The sequence below is a fragment of the Thunnus albacares genome, chromosome 14, assembly GCF_914725855.1.
Source record: "Thunnus albacares chromosome 14, fThuAlb1.1, whole genome shotgun sequence".
NCBI classification, from domain to species: domain Eukaryota; kingdom Metazoa; phylum Chordata; class Actinopteri; order Scombriformes; family Scombridae; genus Thunnus; species Thunnus albacares.
In genome coordinates, this window is record NC_058119.1 from 21,854,332 (window position 1) to 21,876,842 (window position 22,511).

At 40.7% G+C, this 22,511-nt stretch overlaps 2 protein-coding genes across 4 annotated transcripts; one reads left to right on the forward strand and one right to left on the reverse strand.

Moving 5' to 3' along the window:
* The first annotated feature begins 290 nt into the window (after window positions 1-290).
* cfap36 (cilia and flagella associated protein 36) lies at window positions 291-11,102 on the forward strand. 3 transcript variants are annotated; one of them, XM_044372380.1, is made up of 12 exons: window positions 291-701; window positions 1,481-1,545; window positions 1,691-1,792; window positions 4,377-4,491; window positions 4,578-4,665; window positions 6,252-6,411; window positions 6,702-6,791; window positions 7,572-7,662; window positions 7,776-7,954; window positions 8,599-8,766; window positions 9,263-9,367; window positions 9,817-11,102. In XM_044372380.1, exons 1-12 carry the CDS (start codon window positions 596-598, stop codon window positions 9,898-9,900), a joined length of 1,353 nt encoding a protein of 450 aa, XP_044228315.1. In that variant the 5' UTR covers window positions 291-595; the 3' UTR covers window positions 9,901-11,102. The 3 variants fall into 3 exon arrangements, with proteins under 3 accessions (XP_044228315.1, XP_044228317.1, XP_044228316.1); XM_044372382.1 differs by lacking the exon at window positions 9,263-9,367 and having other exon boundaries at window positions 293-701; XM_044372381.1 differs by lacking the exon at window positions 6,702-6,791 and having other exon boundaries at window positions 293-701.
* A 433-nt stretch (window positions 11,103-11,535) lies between these two features.
* Window positions 11,536-22,236, reverse strand: ppp4r3b (protein phosphatase 4, regulatory subunit 3B). Its single transcript, XM_044372379.1, has 16 exons — window positions 21,759-22,236; window positions 20,959-21,014; window positions 20,316-20,414; window positions 19,467-20,090; window positions 18,568-18,645; window positions 18,043-18,159; window positions 17,815-17,931; window positions 16,873-17,004; window positions 16,551-16,653; window positions 16,407-16,448; window positions 15,777-15,935; window positions 15,380-15,549; window positions 15,135-15,274; window positions 14,839-14,987; window positions 14,606-14,745; window positions 11,536-14,003 (listed from the first exon to the last, which is right to left on the reverse strand). The coding sequence occupies exons 1-16, from the start codon at window positions 21,898-21,900 to the stop codon at window positions 13,899-13,901; spliced, it is 2,373 nt and encodes a 790-aa protein (XP_044228314.1). The 5' UTR covers window positions 21,901-22,236; the 3' UTR covers window positions 11,536-13,898.
* Between the last annotated feature and the right edge of the window lie 275 nt (window positions 22,237-22,511).

A 22,511-nucleotide genomic window follows, 5' to 3' on the forward strand; every position in this document is an offset into this window, starting at 1 on the left:
TAAAGCGTGCTGGGGCTTCATATGGCGGTGAGTGTAAAGAGTGTTGAGGTGGAGCCTCGTCGGATAAACGAATAGCGAAGCCCTTTAGAGGGATACGCACATATAGAACTAGAGTTACATAATCACTATTTACAAGTAGGTCTGGGGGGTGGAGGGGGTGGGGGGTGTTGTCGTGTCATTAAGTAGGCGTGCCGTGTATTAAAATGGGCGTGTCATATGTACACTGGGCGTATCATGTAGTACAGTGGGCGTGTCGTGCAGCTCTGCAAGGCTGCAGATAGACCCTTCTAGCTATTTACCTGCTAGGACTCGAGCAGCAGCCCACTGACGTAACGGTTACCTTGGCAACCGATTAGGCGTCGCCAGTCTCAACTGCAAATTCATGAGTGCGCATTTCTTCACGGAGACGTCCCGTCCCGTCAGGAGGGAAAAACGGCCACGGCAACGCGCAATGGGGACCAACTAGTTCATGACGGACAATAAAGCAGATGTGTTTTCCCAGCCGTTCGTGCTGTAGCGGAGCTGGACGCGCCGACCTGAAACATCACCGCTGTGACGGGGCTGTTGTTGATAACGTTACCCAGCAGCAGCCAACATGGCTGAGGATGACACGGAGTGGGTTGTGGAGAGCATCGTGGGCTACCTGGGGAGTCCCGAATGGGTCATTCCTGTCACGGACTTTATGGAAAACAAATGCACAGGTAGGTAAAAACATACCATCCGACATGTTCAGCCTCGGACATCTGGCCGCACAGTAAAACCTCCCCCGTTAAAGTGGAGCTGTGCACCGTTAGCTAAGTTAAGCTAACGCTAACTTGTGACTACGATGTTTTTGTTGACGTTTATTTGCAAACTTTGATAGTTTAACCGCCTGGTAACCCTGCATTTGACTCCATACATGTCCTAGTTGCGAGTTAATCAGAATTTATATAACATTTGGCACGACATTAAGCCACAAAAGACACAGGTGAGGATAAATATACCACAGTAAAAGTAACGTCGGCAAGTTTGCTAGCCAGGCAATCAAACAGCTCATGTATATTAACCTAACTGTTAGTGGACAGTTACAAAACGTTATTGGCAGCTATATTAAAAACAGAAGCAGTGATTTGACAAAAAAAAGATAGTGTAAAACACTTCCTTGTGCTCTCTAGTCTAAATGCTGACTTATTATCATTTAACATTAACATATACTTATATATATATATATATACATACATATATAACTACAGCTGCATCTACCAGAACCATTACTTCTGCACATATTTTATATAACTTTTCTATTTTTACAACCCACAAGTCAGATCATGCAGCCTAGTATTGTAATGTGTATAATGTTTATAATGTATATAGATTTAATTCCATTTGCTTTTCATTTTGTTTCATATCTGTAATCTTGTTTCCTGCACTGCTGTAATTTGTAAATTTCCTCTCTGGGGATCCATAAAGTCTTAACATATTTATCTTTTATGAATTTCAGTTTTTGATGACGAGGATGAAAATAAGTTATCATACACAGAAATCCACCAGCAGTATAAGAAACTGGTGAGTACACAAGTATCAAACATGTTAACTGACAGATGTACATTTTTCCAAACTGTCCTACTTTTCATGTTTTGCCTCATCATGACTAGTTTTACGTTGCTGATTCATCAAACTAGACTGACGTAAGCTGCTTTGCTTTTTGTAGGTGGAGAAGCTGTTAGAGAATTACATGCAGGAGGTTGGCATCAACGAGCAGCAGTTTCTGGATGCGTGCTCTTCTCCCTTTGCCAAGTCCAAAACTCTGCAGGTATGTTAAGCTCCCTGTCCCGCATAATACTGTCAGCCTGCCAGTTAACCTGAATGGAGAATCAAGAATAGGATGTGCTTACACAAACCCTTACACGCTGCTGGTTCCAAACATACTGTAGCTGCTCTGTGTGTCTCCTGTTTCAAGCCAGATGTTTTTTTATCCTAATGACTCAGCAAAATAAGAATCCAGTTTGTGACATAATCTACAACCATGTAAATATTTTTGATCTTAATCTATATTTAGATCTGTCCTACTTAAGTGTCATGGCTTTGTCTGGCTGCAGCGAGCTGACCAAACAGTGTCCTGAAAGTATATTACACTAAGTTAATTAGAAGTTTTTAATTCTTTGCCCTGGCCAATACATACACATATATCAGGAATCTCTCATGTTTTCAAAATTGTTCCTGAAATGGGACATGATATTTTTCTGTTTGTTGAGTTTCCACACATATTTATTCTGTGATCCTACTGGCAAACTACAGTCTACGACTATAGGTTTGGAAGAATTGGCAATTTGGTGTTATATAAACAAGAAATTAGCTCTACAGTGCTCTCATGTTTTTTCTTTTGGAAAAACTAGGAGGTTGCATCTCATTTTTCTTCTCCTGATAGGTTACATATAGTTATAGTTTGATAGTTTTACATGAATCTCTAATGATATTTTTGAGGAAGTTAAATTTGTAAATAAGTTTGTTAAATAAGAATTTTAAGATAATATTAGTCACAGTCTACAACTCTATTTTTACAGTCTATCCTTAGATTTCCCCTGGCACTGATCAAAGTGGCTTTGCCAAATTGGCAGAGAGAGAGAGATCCTCAGGAGGCTTGGATCTCATTAATTACCACTGAGATAAATAGTTAATGTCTGCAAAGCAGGTCAAATTCTCCTAATACAAAGATTAACAGTGGCAGATGTTGTCCTGAAATAGAAAGTACAGAATGCAGAAGTATAAAAATAGAAAAACAGTCTTATACATGCATAGAAAACAATACAAAAGCTGACTTTTCATAGGTTGTCTGTAGATGTGTTTAAGCTGCTTTTCGGGTTCACCTGTGTGACAGATTGTTGGCTTTATTTTTGTGTCCTGGGCAGCACAGCTCAAAACAAACTGAAGTTTTGTGATGATAAAGGGAAGTTTTAAACATAATTAATTGTCCTGACAGGAAAAATGGGAAAATAAAAATGTGGCCCAGGTTAAAAAACATTGAATAATTAGTCATTTCCAGTGATTTGTTTGGTCAACAATGTAAACAGACTCTCAACAGAATGCTTTAGCTACATTTAAAGCAAGGGAGAGAGTATTTAGCTCTGCATCCACACTCACAAATAGACTGAGGGATGTTTAGTTTTTCCTGTAATACTCTGCTGACAACAAGTCACAATAGCGTTTGGATTGTTTTGTTTTATAGAAAAAGTGATCGTATCTCAGACTGTTTTGCCTCATAACTCAGTTCAGTTTGTTTATTTGTTCAGTAACATCGTTGGATCTGGTCAGTTACTTTGTACAGGCTAATATGTCAAGCCGAATACATACCACTGTATCTGCTCTGCAAAGGTGGCGTCGTGCATCTGCACTGATAGGAGTAGAGGACTCAACTTTTAGTCTGTGTTGATGGACAGCAGCTAGTTGCAGAGGAATGTGTTGTGGTGTCATTTTTACTTACTTTGCACTTTTTGTGATTAAGTTACTCAGAAACAGGATTTTCTGAAGGATCGGGCTACAGACAGAGACAGAGAGAAAAGCAGAAGCAGGATGCGATAAGAGAGACTGACTAAGGGAAAAGGCAGATAGGGAGGAGAAGAAAGAGAGAAGCTGAACACGGAGAAGCTGATGACCCAGCTGAACGTACAGCATATTGAAGTTGGTCAGAACGATTTGCATAGTATTAGCCTAGATGAGGTACAGACCTTTGACTAGAGACAGGAAGCTCACGTGAAAGATTAGGCCTAAGTACCACTCTGTTCACTCTGTTCTGTTAGCTTAATTTTTTTTTTAGGGACTTGACTTGAGTGCCTACCATGCTAGAAGTACATCCAGTTCTGATCTGTTGTGTGCTTACAGGACAAGAAAACCTTGATGGGAACATAAAATATTCAATATCTCAACCTAAACCTCTAGTCTAGGGAGAGCTAATTTCATATGACAGACATCTGTCCCTTCAAATTTAAGAAGGTCTGTAAGACAAAATCTGGTGAGGAACTGCAACACTTTCAATCAGTAAAATTACACAATTTTTATTTAGACTTCAATTAGCTTGGTGAGACAGAAGTTTAGCTATGCAAAATTAAGTTTTAGGTGGAGTATGATACCAAAGAATTTCTAATATTTAAATAAACGCATGTATTAACATGCTGCATGATGGTGTCAAAGAAAGCACATTGTTTTTATAACTAATCAAATTAATACAATGAAGCAATTCATTTTTAGGTTCAGAGTATTTCAGCCCTAGTTTATACTCCCATTCTCCACACTCACAGACACTTTATCTCACCCAAATCTTAATGCCATTGATTCATCATCATTTTGTGGGTTCAGTGAATTTTCATAGTTTTAAGTAGTTTTTGTTTTTTGTTGTTCAGTCGGTATTCCAACCAGTTCTGGCCACAGATGATTTCCAGATGTTTCGTGCACTGATGGTCCAGAAGAACATGGAGCTGCAGCTTCAAGCCCTCAGGGTCATCAAGGAGAGGAATGGTAGGCTGGATTAACACACACATATGTTCACCCAAATACACACTGACACAGCTGCAAGTAACATCCCTGTGTGTGCGTGTGTGTAGGGGCCCTCCCAGAGTGTCTGACTGATGGCGTGGATGTGATGACAGAGTTGCAGCAGCAAGAGATGAAAATCCTGCAGGAGGTTCTCAAGTAAGTTACTTGTTCTTTCTCTCTCACACACAAAAACACAAAGTATATTGAACTGTACTGGTATTTCCACATTTCTTTTATCCGACCATCACCTATAAATGCCCAGGTAGATCCTGCCCCTGTTCTCTAATGGGATTTCACTAGTGGCAGCCTGGCCCAGAAGAACACGCTGTGTCTAATGGGACCGCAGCTAAGCTCCTTAGGGTCCAGCTAATTTAGGTTGGAGGGATTGAAACTAAACAAGCAACTGAGAAAAATAGTATTTTTATCCCCTTTGTCTTACCTGGATACCGTGGCTACTTATCAGCACTGCTGAATGTCCTCCTGTCCAGTCCGCCACTGGTTTCAGTTAATCTCAGTGTGCTCTCAAAATCAAACTGGAGAGACTTCAGCGACTTCAAGATGATTACAACACTGATTACAACAATTTATTGATTACAACCTTTGACAAAAGAATGAAAAGATTACGTCAGTTGAATGTTCACTGTGATGGATTTGGATGACCTTTAGCAGGTTTCAAGACTCTTAAGGGTTGATTTTTCATGCCATATAGACAAATATGTATTAAATATATACTGCTCAAGAAATACATTTTATACTTAGAATAATAAATACATTTGTAGAAATACTTTTCTCAAGTGCTGTAAAGTCTGATAGATAATCTTGTCGCCTGATGCACTGTGAGAGTACCATGGTGTACAGTTTTAGTAAAGAACAGAATCTGGATTTATTCTGTCCTTTTGGATCTATAAAAGTCTTGTATAGGATTTCTGACCTGGCACAGTCACAGTAACAGCTGGAATCACAACTCGGAAAAGGAATTACACTGACAGTAAAGGGCTCTAGTCAATCTTTTCTGTACTGTTGTAGTTTAATGCTCTTGGCAGGAAATCAAACAAACATCAGTCATTAAACATCAATTAAACAAACATTCTTTGTTTGGTTTTTTTTGGACCAATTCTGAGCAACACATTTATATGACATCACTCTTCTGCAAGATCTTTTCAGTAGGCAAATATGATTGTAGTTTATCAGTTATAAACCTGCCATCACTGAGTCATCATCATGCTGGTGTTTATTTTATGTTTTTTTTTTTATGTCTATTTTTTAATGTTTTTATCAGTTCCATCAAACATTATGATGACATGTTGACATTATATAGGTTTGTTTGTTTTTTTCTTTTTTAGATAAGTGAAATACAACATCTTTTTCTTGCTCTTTTACATAATCAATCTCTCTCTCTTGCTGTATACCGACTGGTCAATCCTTTATGGAAGTCTTCTCTAAGGCAATTTAAGTAGTTAAATCAAATTAAGGGATCTGTGTGTGTGTGGTGCCCTGGTGCTGCCCTGACGTTGTGGCCTTATTCTACCTTCTAGTCAGTATGTGTTGTCAGTCAGAGGCTACATGAACAATCCAAACTGGTTCCTGAGTGTTTTATAGCAGGACTAATTCAGAAATTACAAACTTTGTGATAAGAAAACATTTTTGCTTTGGGTAATTCATGAAAATTAATTACGCAACTCTAATGTTGAACAGTAGAGTAAAACTAGACACTTCATTTTTTTCTCCTACTTTCTCCTCAGAAAGTCAAAAGAGGAATATGATGAAGAAATGTCCAGGAGGCTGCTATTAGAGGAAGAGCTCGGTTCCACCTCCAGCAGCTGCTCTGATAAGCCAATGGCAGAGATTGGTCACACCCAGAAAGCCACCACTGCTCCCAGTCGACAAAGCAACACCACCAAGGTACAGCATCATGAGCTGTTTGTGCCAAATAATATATGAACCCTGTGAGCCTTCTCGTACGAGCCCAAAGAAACCTCTCAAAACCTGCAGTATTAAGGTGTTACCTTTGTTAAACTGCGAGATATCGTCGATTGCCTGTATGGGTTTTAATATCGCTGTTAACTGTGCCTCATGCGACCAATGTTTAATGGTTATTTCCAACATCCTCTTTACCCTTAAAGCCGCATTTCGCCTTTTTTAATGTGACCCTGTTTCCGATGTGTCCAATGTGCAATTTATTCCATCCTAAGACCAAAGGTGAGGGGACTGTTGACAGCAGCAGCAGTAATGGTCACCACGCCCCACTAAAGAACAGAAACACTGCCACTGAATCTAAACTGGTAATTGAACCTCCCATGTAGTAACAGTAGTGACCTGATAATAACCCACAGCTACTGTATGTACACCACAGTGTGACCTAAGGATGCATTAATACCCCATTAACAGTATCTCTAACGGCTAACACAGAATGAAAAAAGTAGAATAAATGTAAAAACTATATTGATTTTGGTCATGTTAAGCCTGCACCAGGCAATGGATTAGTATGAGGGATATTCTTTTATACCAAAACAAGCACTGGTATTGGCATGATAGGTATCAGTGCATCCTGTGGGCAGACAGTAGCTTTACAGTTTTATAGCCTTTGTAGTAGATTAGTCATGTAGTAGCTTTGTGTCTTAAAAGCTTGTAAATTAGGTTGCTCTTGTAGTATCAGTGGCTCTCAAATATTTGCTGACAGGCAGTATTTCTTTTGTTTTACAGATTATTAATAATTTGAGGTGAGACATAGTTTTCAGAGATTTAGAGCCAATTGTTAGTCAGGATCCTCTGTGATCAGTTTTTATCATTCAGAGCTCAACCATTTGAGGCTGGTGGAGTTTTAAAGAGCCTGCAGGGCATGGTACCAGCAGTAGGAGAGAAAGAGAATCAGTTGAAAAATATGGCGTATGTTGTTTTTTTTTTTCAGTAGACAGATGTAAAAAGTCCACAAATTGAGGACTGTGGATGTCATCGTAGCCACTAATTTCCAGCGCTAGCATGCCGCAATATTGGGCTGAATTTGATGCAGTGTTTATGTCATTATACTACATGTATTAATGCCTTTTGGTTTCTACCTCCAGGTCAACGGCAAACCTGCCAGAAAAGAGGAGAGCAAGATGTCTGCCACAAGAGGTGGAGATGAGAAACACGCAGCTACCTCTTCTAAGCCGGGTAACAGCTGCATCTACCACCACGTCTCCAACTCTAAACTCTTGTTCCTCTTGTTTTATTAAATCTCATCTGAAATTACACATTAATCAAACCAATTGAACATGTGTGTACAGATTGTGGCAGCAACAGTGCGGAGCCCAGAGTCCTCCCAGCAGTGAGAGCTCCAGTAAAGTCTGGCGAAACCTCCGTCAGCCTCAGTCCAGATACCAAGGAGCAGAGCAGCAGCCAGACTGCAGCTGAAGCCTGGCTGGAGGAGGCACACAGGGAGGCCGGCTTCTCCAAACCATATACTGTGAGTCTGTGTATCTGAGCACCTGCTACATACATATAGTACATTTTATATATTCTGCTCAGTGCCACACATGCTGCGTAATGTAGGTTAAACCAGTAAGGTGTTTAATGACCATCGCCTACACAGAGGTTTCTTCAACTGACAACTGATGCTGCCCATGACTCCCCAATGATGCTTTTTTTTATAGACAAATAATTATACACACACATTAAATGCAGCAAATTGTTGCTTTTGTTTGTTTTGTGAAACAGCAGGATATTGCAGTCATTTGTGACCAAATTCAGGGAATGTGTGCAGTTTGTGCTCAGCATAAATCACTTAATACATTCATAATTTTTAGAGAACAGTGTTTAATAGCACTACTAACAATGTTGAAATTTCTATGTTTTTAAAGGTAGACTGATTCTATCTTTGTCCTCTCTGTTAAGGCCCCAAGATCACTGAATTTTTACAGTTCACTGAGTTTAAAACATCAACAATGAGCTTGTTAGAAACTCAACCAATACCTGGATTTTTTTTATCATTGGATATGTTTGTAAAATAGTTAACTGGGCTAAATTTATGGTATTTGGATGTGCACAGTTTGAGTTGTACTCCTCCTGCTTAACCTCTACCTCCTCCTTCTCCTTCTCCTCCTCCTCCAGGAGCTGTCAGCGTCCCAGCAGGAGCAGCTCCAGCAGAGGGCAGCATATCTGCGTCAGCAGCGAGACAAGCTGCATGCACTGAAGAAAGAACAGCAGAAAACCAAGCAGACCACCACGCCGGAGGAGGCACCCACCACCCCCACACCAGCACCCACCACCACCACCCCGGTAAATACAGCCTGTTCCTCATGTCCTCGTACTTTTATACGTCTCTTCACAAGGTCACAGGTCATAAGACAAAACAAGTTCCTCCAATTAAAGGACACATAGCAGAACATGGTTTACTGTGGAAAAAATGTACTTTTCCTATCAGACTATTAGAATTTACTTGATTTTAGATGTAATTAAGTTTTTCACTATTTCCTCGGGTTAGTTATTGTAAGTTATTTATATAATTTATTTGTAATAGAGACAGTACAGATAATTTCAGGGTTATACCGGCAGAACTTACAAAATTAAGACTTAATATCCATACTTTTAATTTTGCTCATCTTTTAATTCAAAAACTTCATTCTTGATTTCACCTGCTTTTCTTTAACCCCCGTTTTTCCTCCTGATTTTTCTTTCCTTTTCTTTCCGTTTTCGAATCATCTTCGTGACTTATTTATTGGGTTCTTGTTCTTCATTTCCCTCTGCCTGTGTCTGACCTGGTCTGGCCTGTCAGGAGGCAGTGGGGCAGTCCCAAAGGAATGGGGCCTGTACCCCTCCTCCTCCCGCTGCTGCTCCTGCTCCTCCAGCACAACACTCTGCTAACTCCTCCAAACAGAAGGTGATCCATCAGCTGCCTCTGCCTGATGTGAACACGTGTACTCGTTCATGCTCAGTGTGTAGCTCTGGTTTTGCTGTGCAGTTCTGTCTCTGTTGCACTTTGTCTCACACACAAACCTGATAAAAGGAGTAGATGGTTACTGTTTTACTCCAGTTAATTGTTTCTAAAAGCCACAAAGTGAATGAGGTCTCATTGAAATCACACAAGAAATGTTAATATTTGATAATGTGGAAAAACCCCCTGAAAATACAAGCTTGCAATTTTCCCAGCTAGCTGCTTTTGTTCAATTTCCTGCTGATACATGTGTAGACGTGTGCTTGGTTGTATTTTAGAGGTCTTTCCCACTGCTTTTTCACTCCCTCAACATTTGGTCTTCAGCTGGTGGTCATTATTATATTATTATCTATCAGATTGTTTACACCACCGCCTGCTCTGCTCTCTTCACACAGGAGATTTCTGCCGAAGAGAGAAAGAAGCTACAGAAGAGAAAACATCTGGCTGACAAGCTGAAAGAGGAAGTAATCAAGAAATAGCTTCGCCCTCCAGCTGCAATATTCTTATTTATATCCTGTCCCTTTAATTCAGTAATCAAACATATGGCTTCCTTTACACAGCCTCCTTCATTCTGATTATTCACTTTCACAACACCGATCAGGGCACACATCAAAAGTACGAGATCTTCCTTCATAAGAGTCTTAACTTTTCATTGGTGTCAACAGATGAAAAAAAAAAGTATATATTTGTGTATGTTCAGTGGGCCAGTATGTTGCAGTTTTCACACTGTGAGAGACCACTCAAGTATTTTAAGACACTAAGATCAGTTTGACTGAGCGAGTTCAGAAAATGTTAAGGAAACTTGGAAAAAGCGTCATGCACCTGTCAGGGCAAGTGACGGCTGTACATGTTATTCATCCATCTGACATTCTGCTGCCAGATTCACCTGAGTTGTTTCCAAAATCGCTCTGAATTTTTGTCCCATTTTTGAGTTTCCAGAATCAAAGTGTTAAATTTATACACCGTGTGGAGACATTAAAAATCTGCACAGTGGAGCAAAAAAATGCCTTCCCAGCATGAACTTCTTGCTAAAAAATCTCACAATGCAACAAATGACCTTTTAATAGATGAGGAAATTACTATTATGCAACACTACATCCGCCCGTAATGGAACACAATCCTGATTTGAGTGTCTGAAATCTCATTTTCCCACTCAGTAGAGTAAACCACTGGCTGTTAGGGAATAGTGACTAAAGGAGTGAGTTTGTTTCTCTATAGACAGCAGTCAAAAGATCATTAATGGCAAAGTGGAAAACTTAATGTGAAACAGACTTTATGTGAGGCACAACTGGCCTCGAGTTCTGTCAATGAATTATGGGTTCAGACTTGATCGGGAGAGTCTTATCTTGAGGTGATGGTAGCATTAACTAGCACATGTGTACAGTCTTGTTTTCTACTGTCTTTAGCGTTCCCAGAGGGAAGAGTCAGCTGGTACATCGTAAAAGCTGGTAACACTGTAGCAGCTCATTAAAGAGCGCTGTGGAAGTTGTGAAGATGAACACGGGCGTCATGTGTTCGTAAAAAGGGGCCAAGATTAACAGTGTGTGGCTTTCTACGAGGAATGCACTATTTACCTTCAAACCAGTCTGCAATCTTCACTCTAAGCAATCATGATGCACCAGTTTCTATGTAATATTGTTACCATGCATGCTGTTTAATAAATCACATTTTATAGAAACTATCTGGACTCAGATTTCTGTGTATGAAAACTGTAAAGCTGCAGAAATTTGGCAGGAACTTCATGGCAGGTAGCTAGTCTCAGACTGATCCTCAGATTTGACCTGAAAAACAAGGTTTTTGTTTGGTTTTGCAGAACCAAACTGGATGTATTTTATCACAAATTACTGTATGAGTACAGAATATACCGTCCATTCCTGGTACAAACATTCAGAAAATGTGCTGTATGAATTCCCCGCTGTAAAAAAAAAAAAAGAATTCAATATAATTAAAAATGTTCTCGGAAATATTTCAATAATTGGCAGAATCCTCAAAACAAATGATACAAATCATATTGAGATAAAAGTCCACTAACTATAAAATCCAAAGCTGCTTGAGAGTCAAGTTTGGGATATTTGCCAATCAGTAAATTATTCAAACAAAGCTAGATTCACAAGTTCAATGTCAGGGTCACATTTAATTTCAAAACTTATCAAATAAATTCATACAAATGTTAAGAATGGATAGTGGTAGTAAATGCACTTGGTACAAATTCATCAAGGGAGAGCAAAAACAGTCATATTGTTGGGCGACACTAACAGACAGAATGTGTTGCAGGAGAAAAGACAATTCACTGCTCATGTACTGCTTTCTCCCTCATAACTTCTGAAAAGCACATTGGCAATGATCGTTTTGTGTTTCCTACCCTGCTGCTTGCAGTTTGACTCTTTTCAATTCCCTTCATCTGCCTCTCAATGTGCTTGTGGCGAGACCAGGAGAGAAGATGTCGACACGAGAAATGTTTCAACCCGACACTGAAATGTGTCTCTGCCCCTTCTGACATTGTCAAACCTGCTGTGCTGTGCTGAGAAATACTCCTCCTACACAGTTTCATTCAAAAGCTCCACTGCATCAACTCTGGGGGCTAAAATAAGTAATACAAACAGCTCATCCAATCATGGAGTTTGAATTAAACTTTAAAAAAAAAAAGAAAAAGAAAAAAAGTTTTCCTTCAACACATTTTTGATATGCAGAGTTGTTTAAGGACAGGTCAAAGTAAACTTGAAATTAGACGTAAACTGTGGAGCTAAGCCGGATACCTCCTGGCCTGGATCAACTTGGTGCTGAACTTTCTGGACCATCAGACTGAGATAAAAAGCTCCTGGCACCTCAAGCCCCGTATAACTCTCTAGATTTCTTCTCTATTCAGTAATAAACGTGAGATGTTTCACCAGCTAGCAGTGTTACAGCGCACAGACAAGGTGGATTTGCTTTTTGTGACACAAATTGAATTCTGAACCTGAGATCTGTTTGAGGGGGGGAGGAGGGTGCCAAGCCTTGAAACTCCTGAAACTAAAGTGTGCGCTATGTCTACTCTAAGCACACCGACAGCTCAGGTTTGTCACCCAGTTAAAACAAGAACAAAACAAAAAAAAACAAAAAAATAAAAATAAAAACGGGGCTATGTGCGCCACTAAAGACGCCACTAAATTCTTAAATCCACTAAAATACAAAACTCCAGACATCCTCAAAATGTTGGCTGCAAAAATGACTTTACTGCAGTTTTAATACGTTATTTTTAAAACCACCATTTGCAACTTCTCTGCATTTTACATTGAATCAAATGAACTGGACTGAAAGGGAGAACAGCGACCCCACCTCTTTGTGCAACAACAACAACAAAAAAAATACACAGGTAGGTAGGTGTCTCTCTCCCCTTTCAAAATCAGATCAGGGGCAAATGATTAAAAAGAAAAAAAAAACAAACAAAAAAAAAAAAAACACCTGTACAGTACTTTTTAACAAATTCATGAAATACAGGATTTCTGGCTAACGCAGTCCTGTGTGCGAGACGTCGTGTGTGTTTTCTTTTGTGTGTGTGTGTGTGTGTGTGTATGTGTGTGTGTGTGCCTTGGCCAAACTGACGCAATGGCTTTTGAAGGTTGAGTCCTGCTCCTCTGGATCTAAGCCTCATTACTGCTGAGTTTTCATCCTGGTACATTTTGTTACCTCCCTCGTCTCTAAAACATTTTGTTTGACTCATCTATGTTGCCTAGATCCCTCTATCCCCGATGAAGCTGAACAGTTCTGTGGCAGGGCGGCACACTTTGCTTCAGCCAGTCAAGCTTTCTATAACTATGACGGCTAGTCCTGCTAGCCTGACTGGCTCGCTGAACAGTTCATACACTGGCTGCTTGTGTTCTGGCTTCCTCTGCCTCTGGAGCTCTCTGGCTCGGGTCGAGGAGGATGGAAGGGAAAGTTCATATAAGGACATGTGAGGGTTCCTGTGGGGTTGCTGTAGTACCGCAGCTTCCTTACTGCTGTTGCTATAGCAACAGAGCAGAGTTGGGAACCGCCTTGGCACTGTTATTTCCACCGCAGCCCCTCTGGTCGGTAGGCAGGATGGTGGATGAGGGGGGAGAAAGTTGTTCAGAAGGAGGTCAGAACAGGGAGAGCAGGAGAGTGTTATGAAAGTTTGTAAAGGGTCAGTGAGTTCCTCGGGAGGAAGAAAGGAGCTTTTGGGATCCCCAGGACGAGGCGGTGGGTAGGAGGAAGAGGTAAAAATCAAGGGGCTGAAGGAACAGACAGATCTGTCTTTCTTTCCAGTAAAAGAGAAGCTCTCCATCTCCCTCCACTGAGGGAGAAAAGAGGAGCAGAGATCAGGAGGAACTGAGTGAGGTGGGAGCTCGTCTTTGTCTGTCTCCTCACTGAGACTGACAGGTGGCACAAGCAGGCCAAGGACCAATGAGACGACCAGAGGAGGGATGATGGGAGGGACTCGATGTCCGTCCCGCCACGACCAAAAAGAGGACATTTAGCCTTAAGAGCTCAGGCGGGGCCGCTTCCTCGGAGACTGCTCTTCCTCCTCATCTTCTTCCTCTTCATCCTCATCGTCAGGGTAGTCCACCAAACCAACCAGAGCAGTCTAAGAGAAACACAAGCAAGGCCAAATTAAAAACATTTAAAAACTTACTAAGATTATTAACTCTGATTTCTGCAGCTGCTTTCTGTCCGTCGCTATCAGCTCTCTTTTCTAGACGAGGAAGAAATATGTTTGCAGCTCAGGGATGTCACACAATTTTGTGAAAGAATGTGGACAAACACGAAAAAAAAAACACACACTAATTGATAGCTCATTTAACACCATTCTCATTTACCAGCCCAATCTGAAACATGTAATGTAGACATTAGCTTCACTCTAATTTTGGACTCATTTTGCTACACAACAACATGACTAAGAGACAATAAGGTCTGTGTGATGTTGCTCTTCTGTTCGCAGCGTTTAAGGACAGCTTCGCCTAAGAGGTAACACTTGAAACAGCACTGGCTTTACAAGTTGTGTCACATTTCTGAATTATGAAAAAATGTTGCATTTCAGTCCTCAAGTACTGAACATCGAAACCTCTTTGACAGCAGCGATGATGCTGGCTTCAAGTAGTTGGCAAACAGGTCAGTTTAGTGAATAACAATCAAAACAGGTGATCATGGTCTCTAATCTTCACAGCATTATTTGTATAGATTCATTACCTTCACTACTGGTGTGGCAGGAAGAGCAACTGTTTTGACAGAGGATGTTGAACTGTTGTTTGGAGTGACGGCTGGTGAGGCAGGCGGGATGGCAGCAGCCTTCCCGTTGTTGTTGGCACCATTAGCTCCGTTGGCAGCTCCTGAGACAGTAAATATCAAACTTAAAGGGCTGTTGCACTCTGGAGATGAAGGGGTTCCAGGAGGATAAATACAGTAATGCCAGAGCAGATTACCTTTTTTGGCTTCCATGTATTTGCCGTAGCTGTCAGAGAAGTCATCTTCCATTCGGCTCTTCTCGACAGCCTCTCCATCATCGTCATCCTCATCATCGTTGAACCACAACTCCTCATCCTCGTCCAACGACCGTGCATCTCTGCGATATCTGCAGGGGAAAAAAAATTTAACCACTGAAGTACAATTTTCTGTTTTGCAACTGGGAATGTTAAAAAATCTATCAAAATATAATCTCTAAGATTTCGATCACTTGACTGCATTTATTTGACCTTTTGTGACCAATCAGACTACTGACCTGTTGAGTCTCTGACTCTGCCGGTCTTTTTCCTGCTCGTACCGTCCTTTCAGGCCCTTGAAAGTCTGGACGTACTCGATGGATTCAAGTGCTTTGTAGAAGTTATCCACAATGTGAGCTATGAGAGACTTGATGTCCTCCTGCAAAGAGAAGACAATGGAAAAAGATTAACGAACCGCCCTCAGTGCCACGTGAACACACTTTATACAGATGAACACTTTTCATCAAGGTGTGTGACTACGCACCACTTTAATGAACTCAAAGAGCTCTATGATGGCTGAGTTGAGGAGGTTGTATCGGGTGCCGTTGTCCAGCAGGGCATTAATGACAGGCTCAAACAGGTTCCCTTTGATGATGTAGCGGTTGTAGTACTCATCCTTCAGACCAATGATCCTGCGCATGAAACGCAGGGCACCTTGGACAAACACAGACAACAACATTGTAAAGATGAAGCTGCGTTTGTGCTGAATTCTGTGAACAAGAACAATGCTGAAGCTGTTCATTGGTAAGAGCCATACCTCTGGTATGGTTAAAAACCTTGACAGTATACTAAAGATATACACTGAAAGGACATTTATAGGGAAAGCATGACCGAGAAACAGGAAGGTGTGTTCGTGTGTGAATCCTGAGCGAGCGACTTACAAAGAGCAAGGAAGGTGTGTTTTGAGTTCATGAGCACCAGCACTCTCCTGAGCAGGTCTTTATTCATGATGTAGGTCTTGATGTGATAAGTGTGGTGCTCCACACAGAAGGTCAGCAGCTCCAGGATGAGCGCCAGCAGCTGAGCTGTCTGGAAGTTATCTACACAAACAAACAAAAAAACCTACGTCAGGACATTACAAATGCATTTACGAAAGTTCAAATTCACATTACACATTTAAGCTGCAGACTATATAGTACCTTACAGTCTTGCCGTTTTCCCAACAACAAAAATTTTTTGTTATTCAATTGGAAGCAAGTGTGTGATCCTGTAATATTCAGTTTTATCTATTATCCAGTCTTTTTTAAACAAAACATCTGTTATAGTATTAGCTCTGGAAATGATGTCATACAATGTCTAAAATCACAAACACTGCATCATTTCAGCCATTTTGAAGCAGTACTGGTCATTTATTTCACCCTTTTCTAGCAGGTGACGGTGAAGGAAACAATATGAGACCGAGATAAAATTGAAATGCTGTTACTATCTGCTTCATGAATAATCATTCCCAGCAAGTGCTGGCATGCACAAGTTTCTGACTGATGATTGATGTTGAGTTACATAACACTCACCTGGACAGACTGGATTGATCTTAGTTGATCCCTCCTGCAGGTCTGAAAGGCCAAGCCAAAAGAATAATCAGTCAAATTCTCCACTTATCTCACAGTATGAAACAGTCACGTTCAGTTTATGCAAGATGTCTGTCCCCGGCTCACCTTTTGAGTTTTTGTCATGTGCAGTGTTCGCCAACAGAGGAGCAGTCAGGACATGCATGCAGTACTTGTAGAAGAAACTCAGAAACTCTGTCTTCTCAGTTTTCTGAAAGGACACAAAAGACAAGAGAGAGTGTCAGTGCTGCTGGCGTTTTAGTGTTGGAACAATCGGGGTTTTATTTAACAGCTTACAAGCCTGATTGAAAGTTAGACATCATTTTATGTGCGGTCTCCATTAAAAAACTTGACAGAGGCAGGCCTCACTCTTAACCCGATGTGGGAGTGTGTGTGTGTGTGTGTGTGTGTGTGTATCGGTTCTGCTTACGTTGGTGGAAGCCAGCATGTTCTCGGGGTCGATAAGCGTCCTGAGCAGACCCATCAGCTGGACCGCCCCACCTAACTCTGGGTCTGAGTCACAAATCATCTGCTTGATCACTACATTAATCAGCAGCACGTCCTGTAAACAAAAGAAACCACACACACACACACACACGCGCAAACAGTAGAAGGTATAGTTATTATGATGCAGTTTCAATCCAAGTACACAATATAAAAGAGAAGCGAAATTCACTAACAAATTTGCATGACACAGTAAAGTAACCCCATCTCTACTGAAAGAACATTAAGTTCAAATGTAGATTGTGGTTTCGCTGAACTATAAACGCTCCACTTCTGTTATGTATAGAGGAGAACATGTTAACCAGTAAATCAACCGCAATTTCTGTGAGCTGTCTCCAACTGCTGAAGGTGTTTCTTGTGATAACGACTGCCAAGTACATTTGTGTGTACCATATTTATACATGTTACGCTCCACCCAGTCCCAGAGGGGAAAAAAAAAAATCTGGCTCAGGGTTTCTTATTCTTTCCTGGGCGAGAGTCCATTATTAGGTCCTAAAAGTGACATGATCCCAGTAATTGGGTTGTCAAGTATGAAAACTGAGATGTGATGAACTGGGTATTACTGTGTACTGTGATTTTTGCACATAAATCATATGCAATTTGAAACTATAAAAACTCTATGAGGAAATATGGTTATGGCATGTTTGTTCATCAAGCTGAATACATCAAACTGGTATCAATGGACTTGAGGACAGTAAATAATTTAAATATTCTGTTTATCCCTTTTGTCATAAATGTACTGTGCAACAAAAAACTTGTTTTAAATATGTGGAATTTTTAAAAAACCCATTGCCGAACTAAAGCAAACTGCTCCCTGGCACCTAAAAAGTGTAACTACATTTGTTGAAAGGGACGTTCAGATGCTTACATCGTCAGTCTGCTGTGGTTCCTGCATGACAAACTCCCTGACCATGGAGGGGCTGAATTCCACCAGGTAGGAGAAGATGTCTGTAGCTGCTGCCCTCACCTGCAAGTCATCCATTCCCTGAGAAGGAGAAAAACAAGAGTTAAAAAGGGACAAAGAGAGCATTCATGAGTGAGAAAAAAAACCCCCATCAGCTTAGGTTTTCACACTGATGCAATGCCCAGAACATACCATGACTATTTCAAGAGCAGGTAAAATGCCTAGATTTGCCAGAGTTTTGAAGAAAGCATCCCTGTTTTGTGGCTGCAACGTTTGTGAAAAAGCACAGAATTCCTTGACAAAGTTCACCTGAAGAGTACAGAAGAAAAACAGATGTAATGGTTATTCAGCATCTGATACATTAAAGCAAACAGTTAAAGATCAGTGACAAAAATAATATCCCGAAGCATTACTTCTTTTGGGATACTGTACGGCAGCGGAAAAATTCTCTTTTGGTTCGGTCTCAAACACAGTCATCTTCTCCGTTCTAGTACACGAGAGCTTTCCAAAGTTAAATACATAAAAACATAAAAGGCCAATAAAATCAACTAGTTTCTATTTCACTTTCAGTAAGAGCCTGGACTGTTGAATGAATAATCTTGCCAAAGTTTATTACAAACAAGTTCACACTCACACCAATAAAAGTCAACATTATAATACAGTTCAAACTTGAGGTTTCTACACTAACATCAACCTGGCCTGGAGATTTTGACTTACAAGCTCTCTCCTTTTACTGTCCTCTGTGGCTTCATCTGTGAGCTGTGCAAAAACCTCTGTTAGGAACTTCTCGTCCTCCTGTGACACAAGAAAAACAGGGTTAAAAAAAGAAAGAAAAAAAACGAGGACACTGAAGAAATAAAAGGCTAAAATAAAAAGAAACTAAAGACAACAAAACTTAACCCGTGGCAATCTGTATTCAAGGGTTGAAGCAACAAGAAGAAAGAATCAAAACAGCAAACTACAACCCACGATTAACACTTCACTTGCTATTTGTCTTGAAAAACAACCATCACATATAAAACATTTTGAAATGGACGGACATTAAGGTACTGTCCGCATCATGAAAATGATTGTGTGGTACAAATTATTTTCCACAAACCTCAATTCATTTTGAAAACCCATTTAACAGAAAAAACAAGGGACCACTCAGTGAATATTTCAAAATAACTTATATTACTTTTATGCATTATTATCATAATGCACACACACAACACTTTTTTCTTTCACTTGTCCATTTCAGATTCAAATTTTTCCATATAAAACTGATTAAAAACTCAAATCTTTTTTTTCAGTCTTTAATATTTCACATTTCACAAAACCACTGATCACTTTAATCATTACAGATAGGCCAAACTATAGGTTATGTTATGGTCTTGGAATTTGCTGAAAGCCACTGGGAGGACAGGTTTCTTTGCATTTGTCAAACAAATCTGAGTGAGGGCAAACAGTGAAAATGGCACTCACCAAATTCAAAACTGTACATGCACCATCAACCTGCTTGACTGGCAATGAAATTCGGTCACCATAACTTATTGTCTACACCATTAGATCATAGGTTATGATGACAACGATTATGCCAAAAGGAACAGTACAAGCTACCTGGTTTGTATTCTTACCTGCAACATACTGACAATCTCCACCTTGTTGAAGAAGATGAAGGAGGTGAGTGTGGAGAGGAAATTCTCCTCAAAGACAGACGGTGTGGGCAGGATGATGTCCTGGATGTACTGCACCCGGTAGGTCTGGTGAATCTTCTGCCGTAGCTCAGAGTCTGTGATAGGGATCACCTCCTTAAACTTTGCTGTCTTGGTCAAGAATTCCCGGTGCCGTTTAGGCTGAACAAGCGCTGGGTCATACTCAAGACAGCCCACCACATCCATGATACAGTCGTCAGAGAACATCACCTCAAAGAGGGCCGCTTTATTGAGGAACAAGACACCTCGGACAATCTCATAGAGGTGATGTAAGCCTTCCCTGTTGTCCAGGTCCTCACATACTCTGAAGAGACCCAGGAGTTTCTTGATGTAGCCCTCACTCATTAGGGCCAGGGCAAGTTTTTCCCTCCGGATGGGCGAAGAAAGGACAGAAGTAACAAGGTCAGCTATCTCCTCCAGTCTGCTTAGCTCGCATGGAGGGAGCTCCACCAGGTGGCTTGTCTCTGGGATCTCCTCAAATCGTTCCTCCTCTGACTCATCAATGGGGTCCTGGGTGATGTCCAGGGCAGGGTCCTTCCCTTGCACCTGAGCAGTAAATAGTTGGTAGATATAAAGCAAAAAATTTAACTAGAAGTATCACTGTGTTGCCTATGTAAGGTAGGGTAAATTACATTTTAGCACCAGCAAACCAAAACCACTCGTTTGAGTACTCCCGAGGGAACAAATATCTTCTTCCCCTAATTGACTAGACACTACAAAATGCTGAAACAATGCACAGACAAAAATCAAGTAAAACTGGATTGACTTTACCTGGCAAATCTTCTCCCAGATCTCATCACAGCCAGCCTTTTCCTGGAAACTTAGAGCAAGGTCATAATTATCTGCTTCTGACCAGACAATCAGTGTGTCCTGAAAAAGAGGGAGAAAGAAACATTTAACAGAACAGAAAAATGCTTCTCAGTACATTCATAGGACACACTAAAATATGTTTGCAAACCTTCTCTCTCTCACACATACACACAAAAAAAGAGTGCAAACTCACATATGAGCAACACACATACGAGCTCTTTCATGCCTGTAAACGTATAAGGCAAGCAAGTCCTATGAAATGATGTCATTGTTTTGTCTATAATTTGCAAGGAAAACATTTAACTCAGGGTTATCATTTCAAACCATGTGAAATTTCTGTTACACATTTCATATTTGTTTGTTTTATTGTTGGTATGGTAATTACTAATGATGTTAAATGCTTATTACTTGTTTCCAGATTGACAATCAGACCAGCGTACTAAATTTCCACTATCTGTATCATTGTAGCAGTAAGTGTCCAGCACCAAGTATTAATGTTGAATTGATTAAAACTTAATACTGGAAATATTGAGAACTCATATCTAACAGGTATGTATTTGCACTCCTTCAGTAGCTGATCCAGTCTCAGCTTATCTATACTTACCTGTTGTTTCTGATATGCAGTATTTGGGCTTATCTTCGACTCCAATAGTAGTGATCCTACAACACAAAGAATTGAGCAACTTTCAACTGTTGAACTAGTGCAAATAATCACAACAAACTTTGCCAAATGATTACTTCACCAATTCTTGAAAGTTAAGGTCAACACATCTACCAGGCAGTGAGCATTTAAGTAGACAATGTGAAAACCTGAATAATACGTTGTAAAAACAGAGATAAAACTTAAAACAGAGGGGCCAAGCCTATTCCAACATTATTTATTTCCCAGTACATCATAGAATCAACTTCAAAATTCTGTTAATTGTCTATAAAGCACTTAATGGTTTGGTGTTCATTTTTAATCGTTGTATTTCTGTATTTTTAATACTTTGCTTTAAAACGATTTTATCATGTTTATCAAGCACCTTAAACTGCCATTGTGTATGAAAAGTGCTAAACAAATAAAACTGACTTGACTTGAACACATAACGGTGTATTATCCTGTGCAACATAACAACTTTGTACGTCCAGGACTCGACTTTGAGGCCCCCCCATGCTACCGAGATCACGTCGCCTGCTACAACCAATTATTTAACATATTGTCTTTTGCCTAAAGACAAGAACAAAACTGGCTATTCCAACAGTCTGGCTCCAAATGCTGCAGCAATATAAAAAACGCAACCCTAGTAAGTTAACCAAGTAAACATAATTGCCAACTGAAGCCTTCTGTCCGAACAACCAGGAGTTAGCATGCTACCGTTAGCCGACGTAACGTCGGTGCGGCTATGCTAACCGGGAACTTACCGTCTGATTCGGCCCGAACTAATAACGATATTCCCTTCAGGCGTTCAACAAAGGTTGACGAGACGTGTCCGGTACCCCGATCGTCCCATTGCCGGTCTTCATTCAGCGTATACACTTTGACTCGCCGCCGAGTGTCCGACATGGTTAACCGAGTCGGAGCTAGCAGGCTAGCTGTCTGCTAACAAGCTGTCGCCTCAACCCCGTCGACTGTTTTCTACCCGCGACCTGTTAACTTTGTTTCCAGCCGCATGTTACACTACATGCACGTCTAAAAGTCAACTTCACAACAGCCGTGGAAATATCTTAGTGGCTATTTCATGAACACATCACGTTCACGGCGTCAAGGAGCTCAACAGGAGGCCTAATGTGAAGTAGTAAAATTCACAGAGAACACAACAACTCCAACGGCCTCTCTGCTAACGTCCACAGACCGCCATCTTGTAATCCGATCTTGTGTTCCTTTTTTCTTCCTCGACGTCAATCAAGCGCTAACTGCCGCGCGTGTCCTCCTCCAGCTCCCGAGCAGAGCGGCGTCGTCCAATGGGAGAGCCGCAGCAGCGCCGCGTGCGCCACCTACCGGCAAGAATAGTAGCAGCAGCAGCATTTACCTGCAGAATTAATCTGTTTATTAGCCCAGTATGCAAGCATGGATGTATTATAAGATGTGAGACTGTAAGATATGTCTTATTATACATCCATGTGTCTCTGTGTTTGCTTGCTTTGCATTTCATTTTTTATTTTTATTTTCTTTTT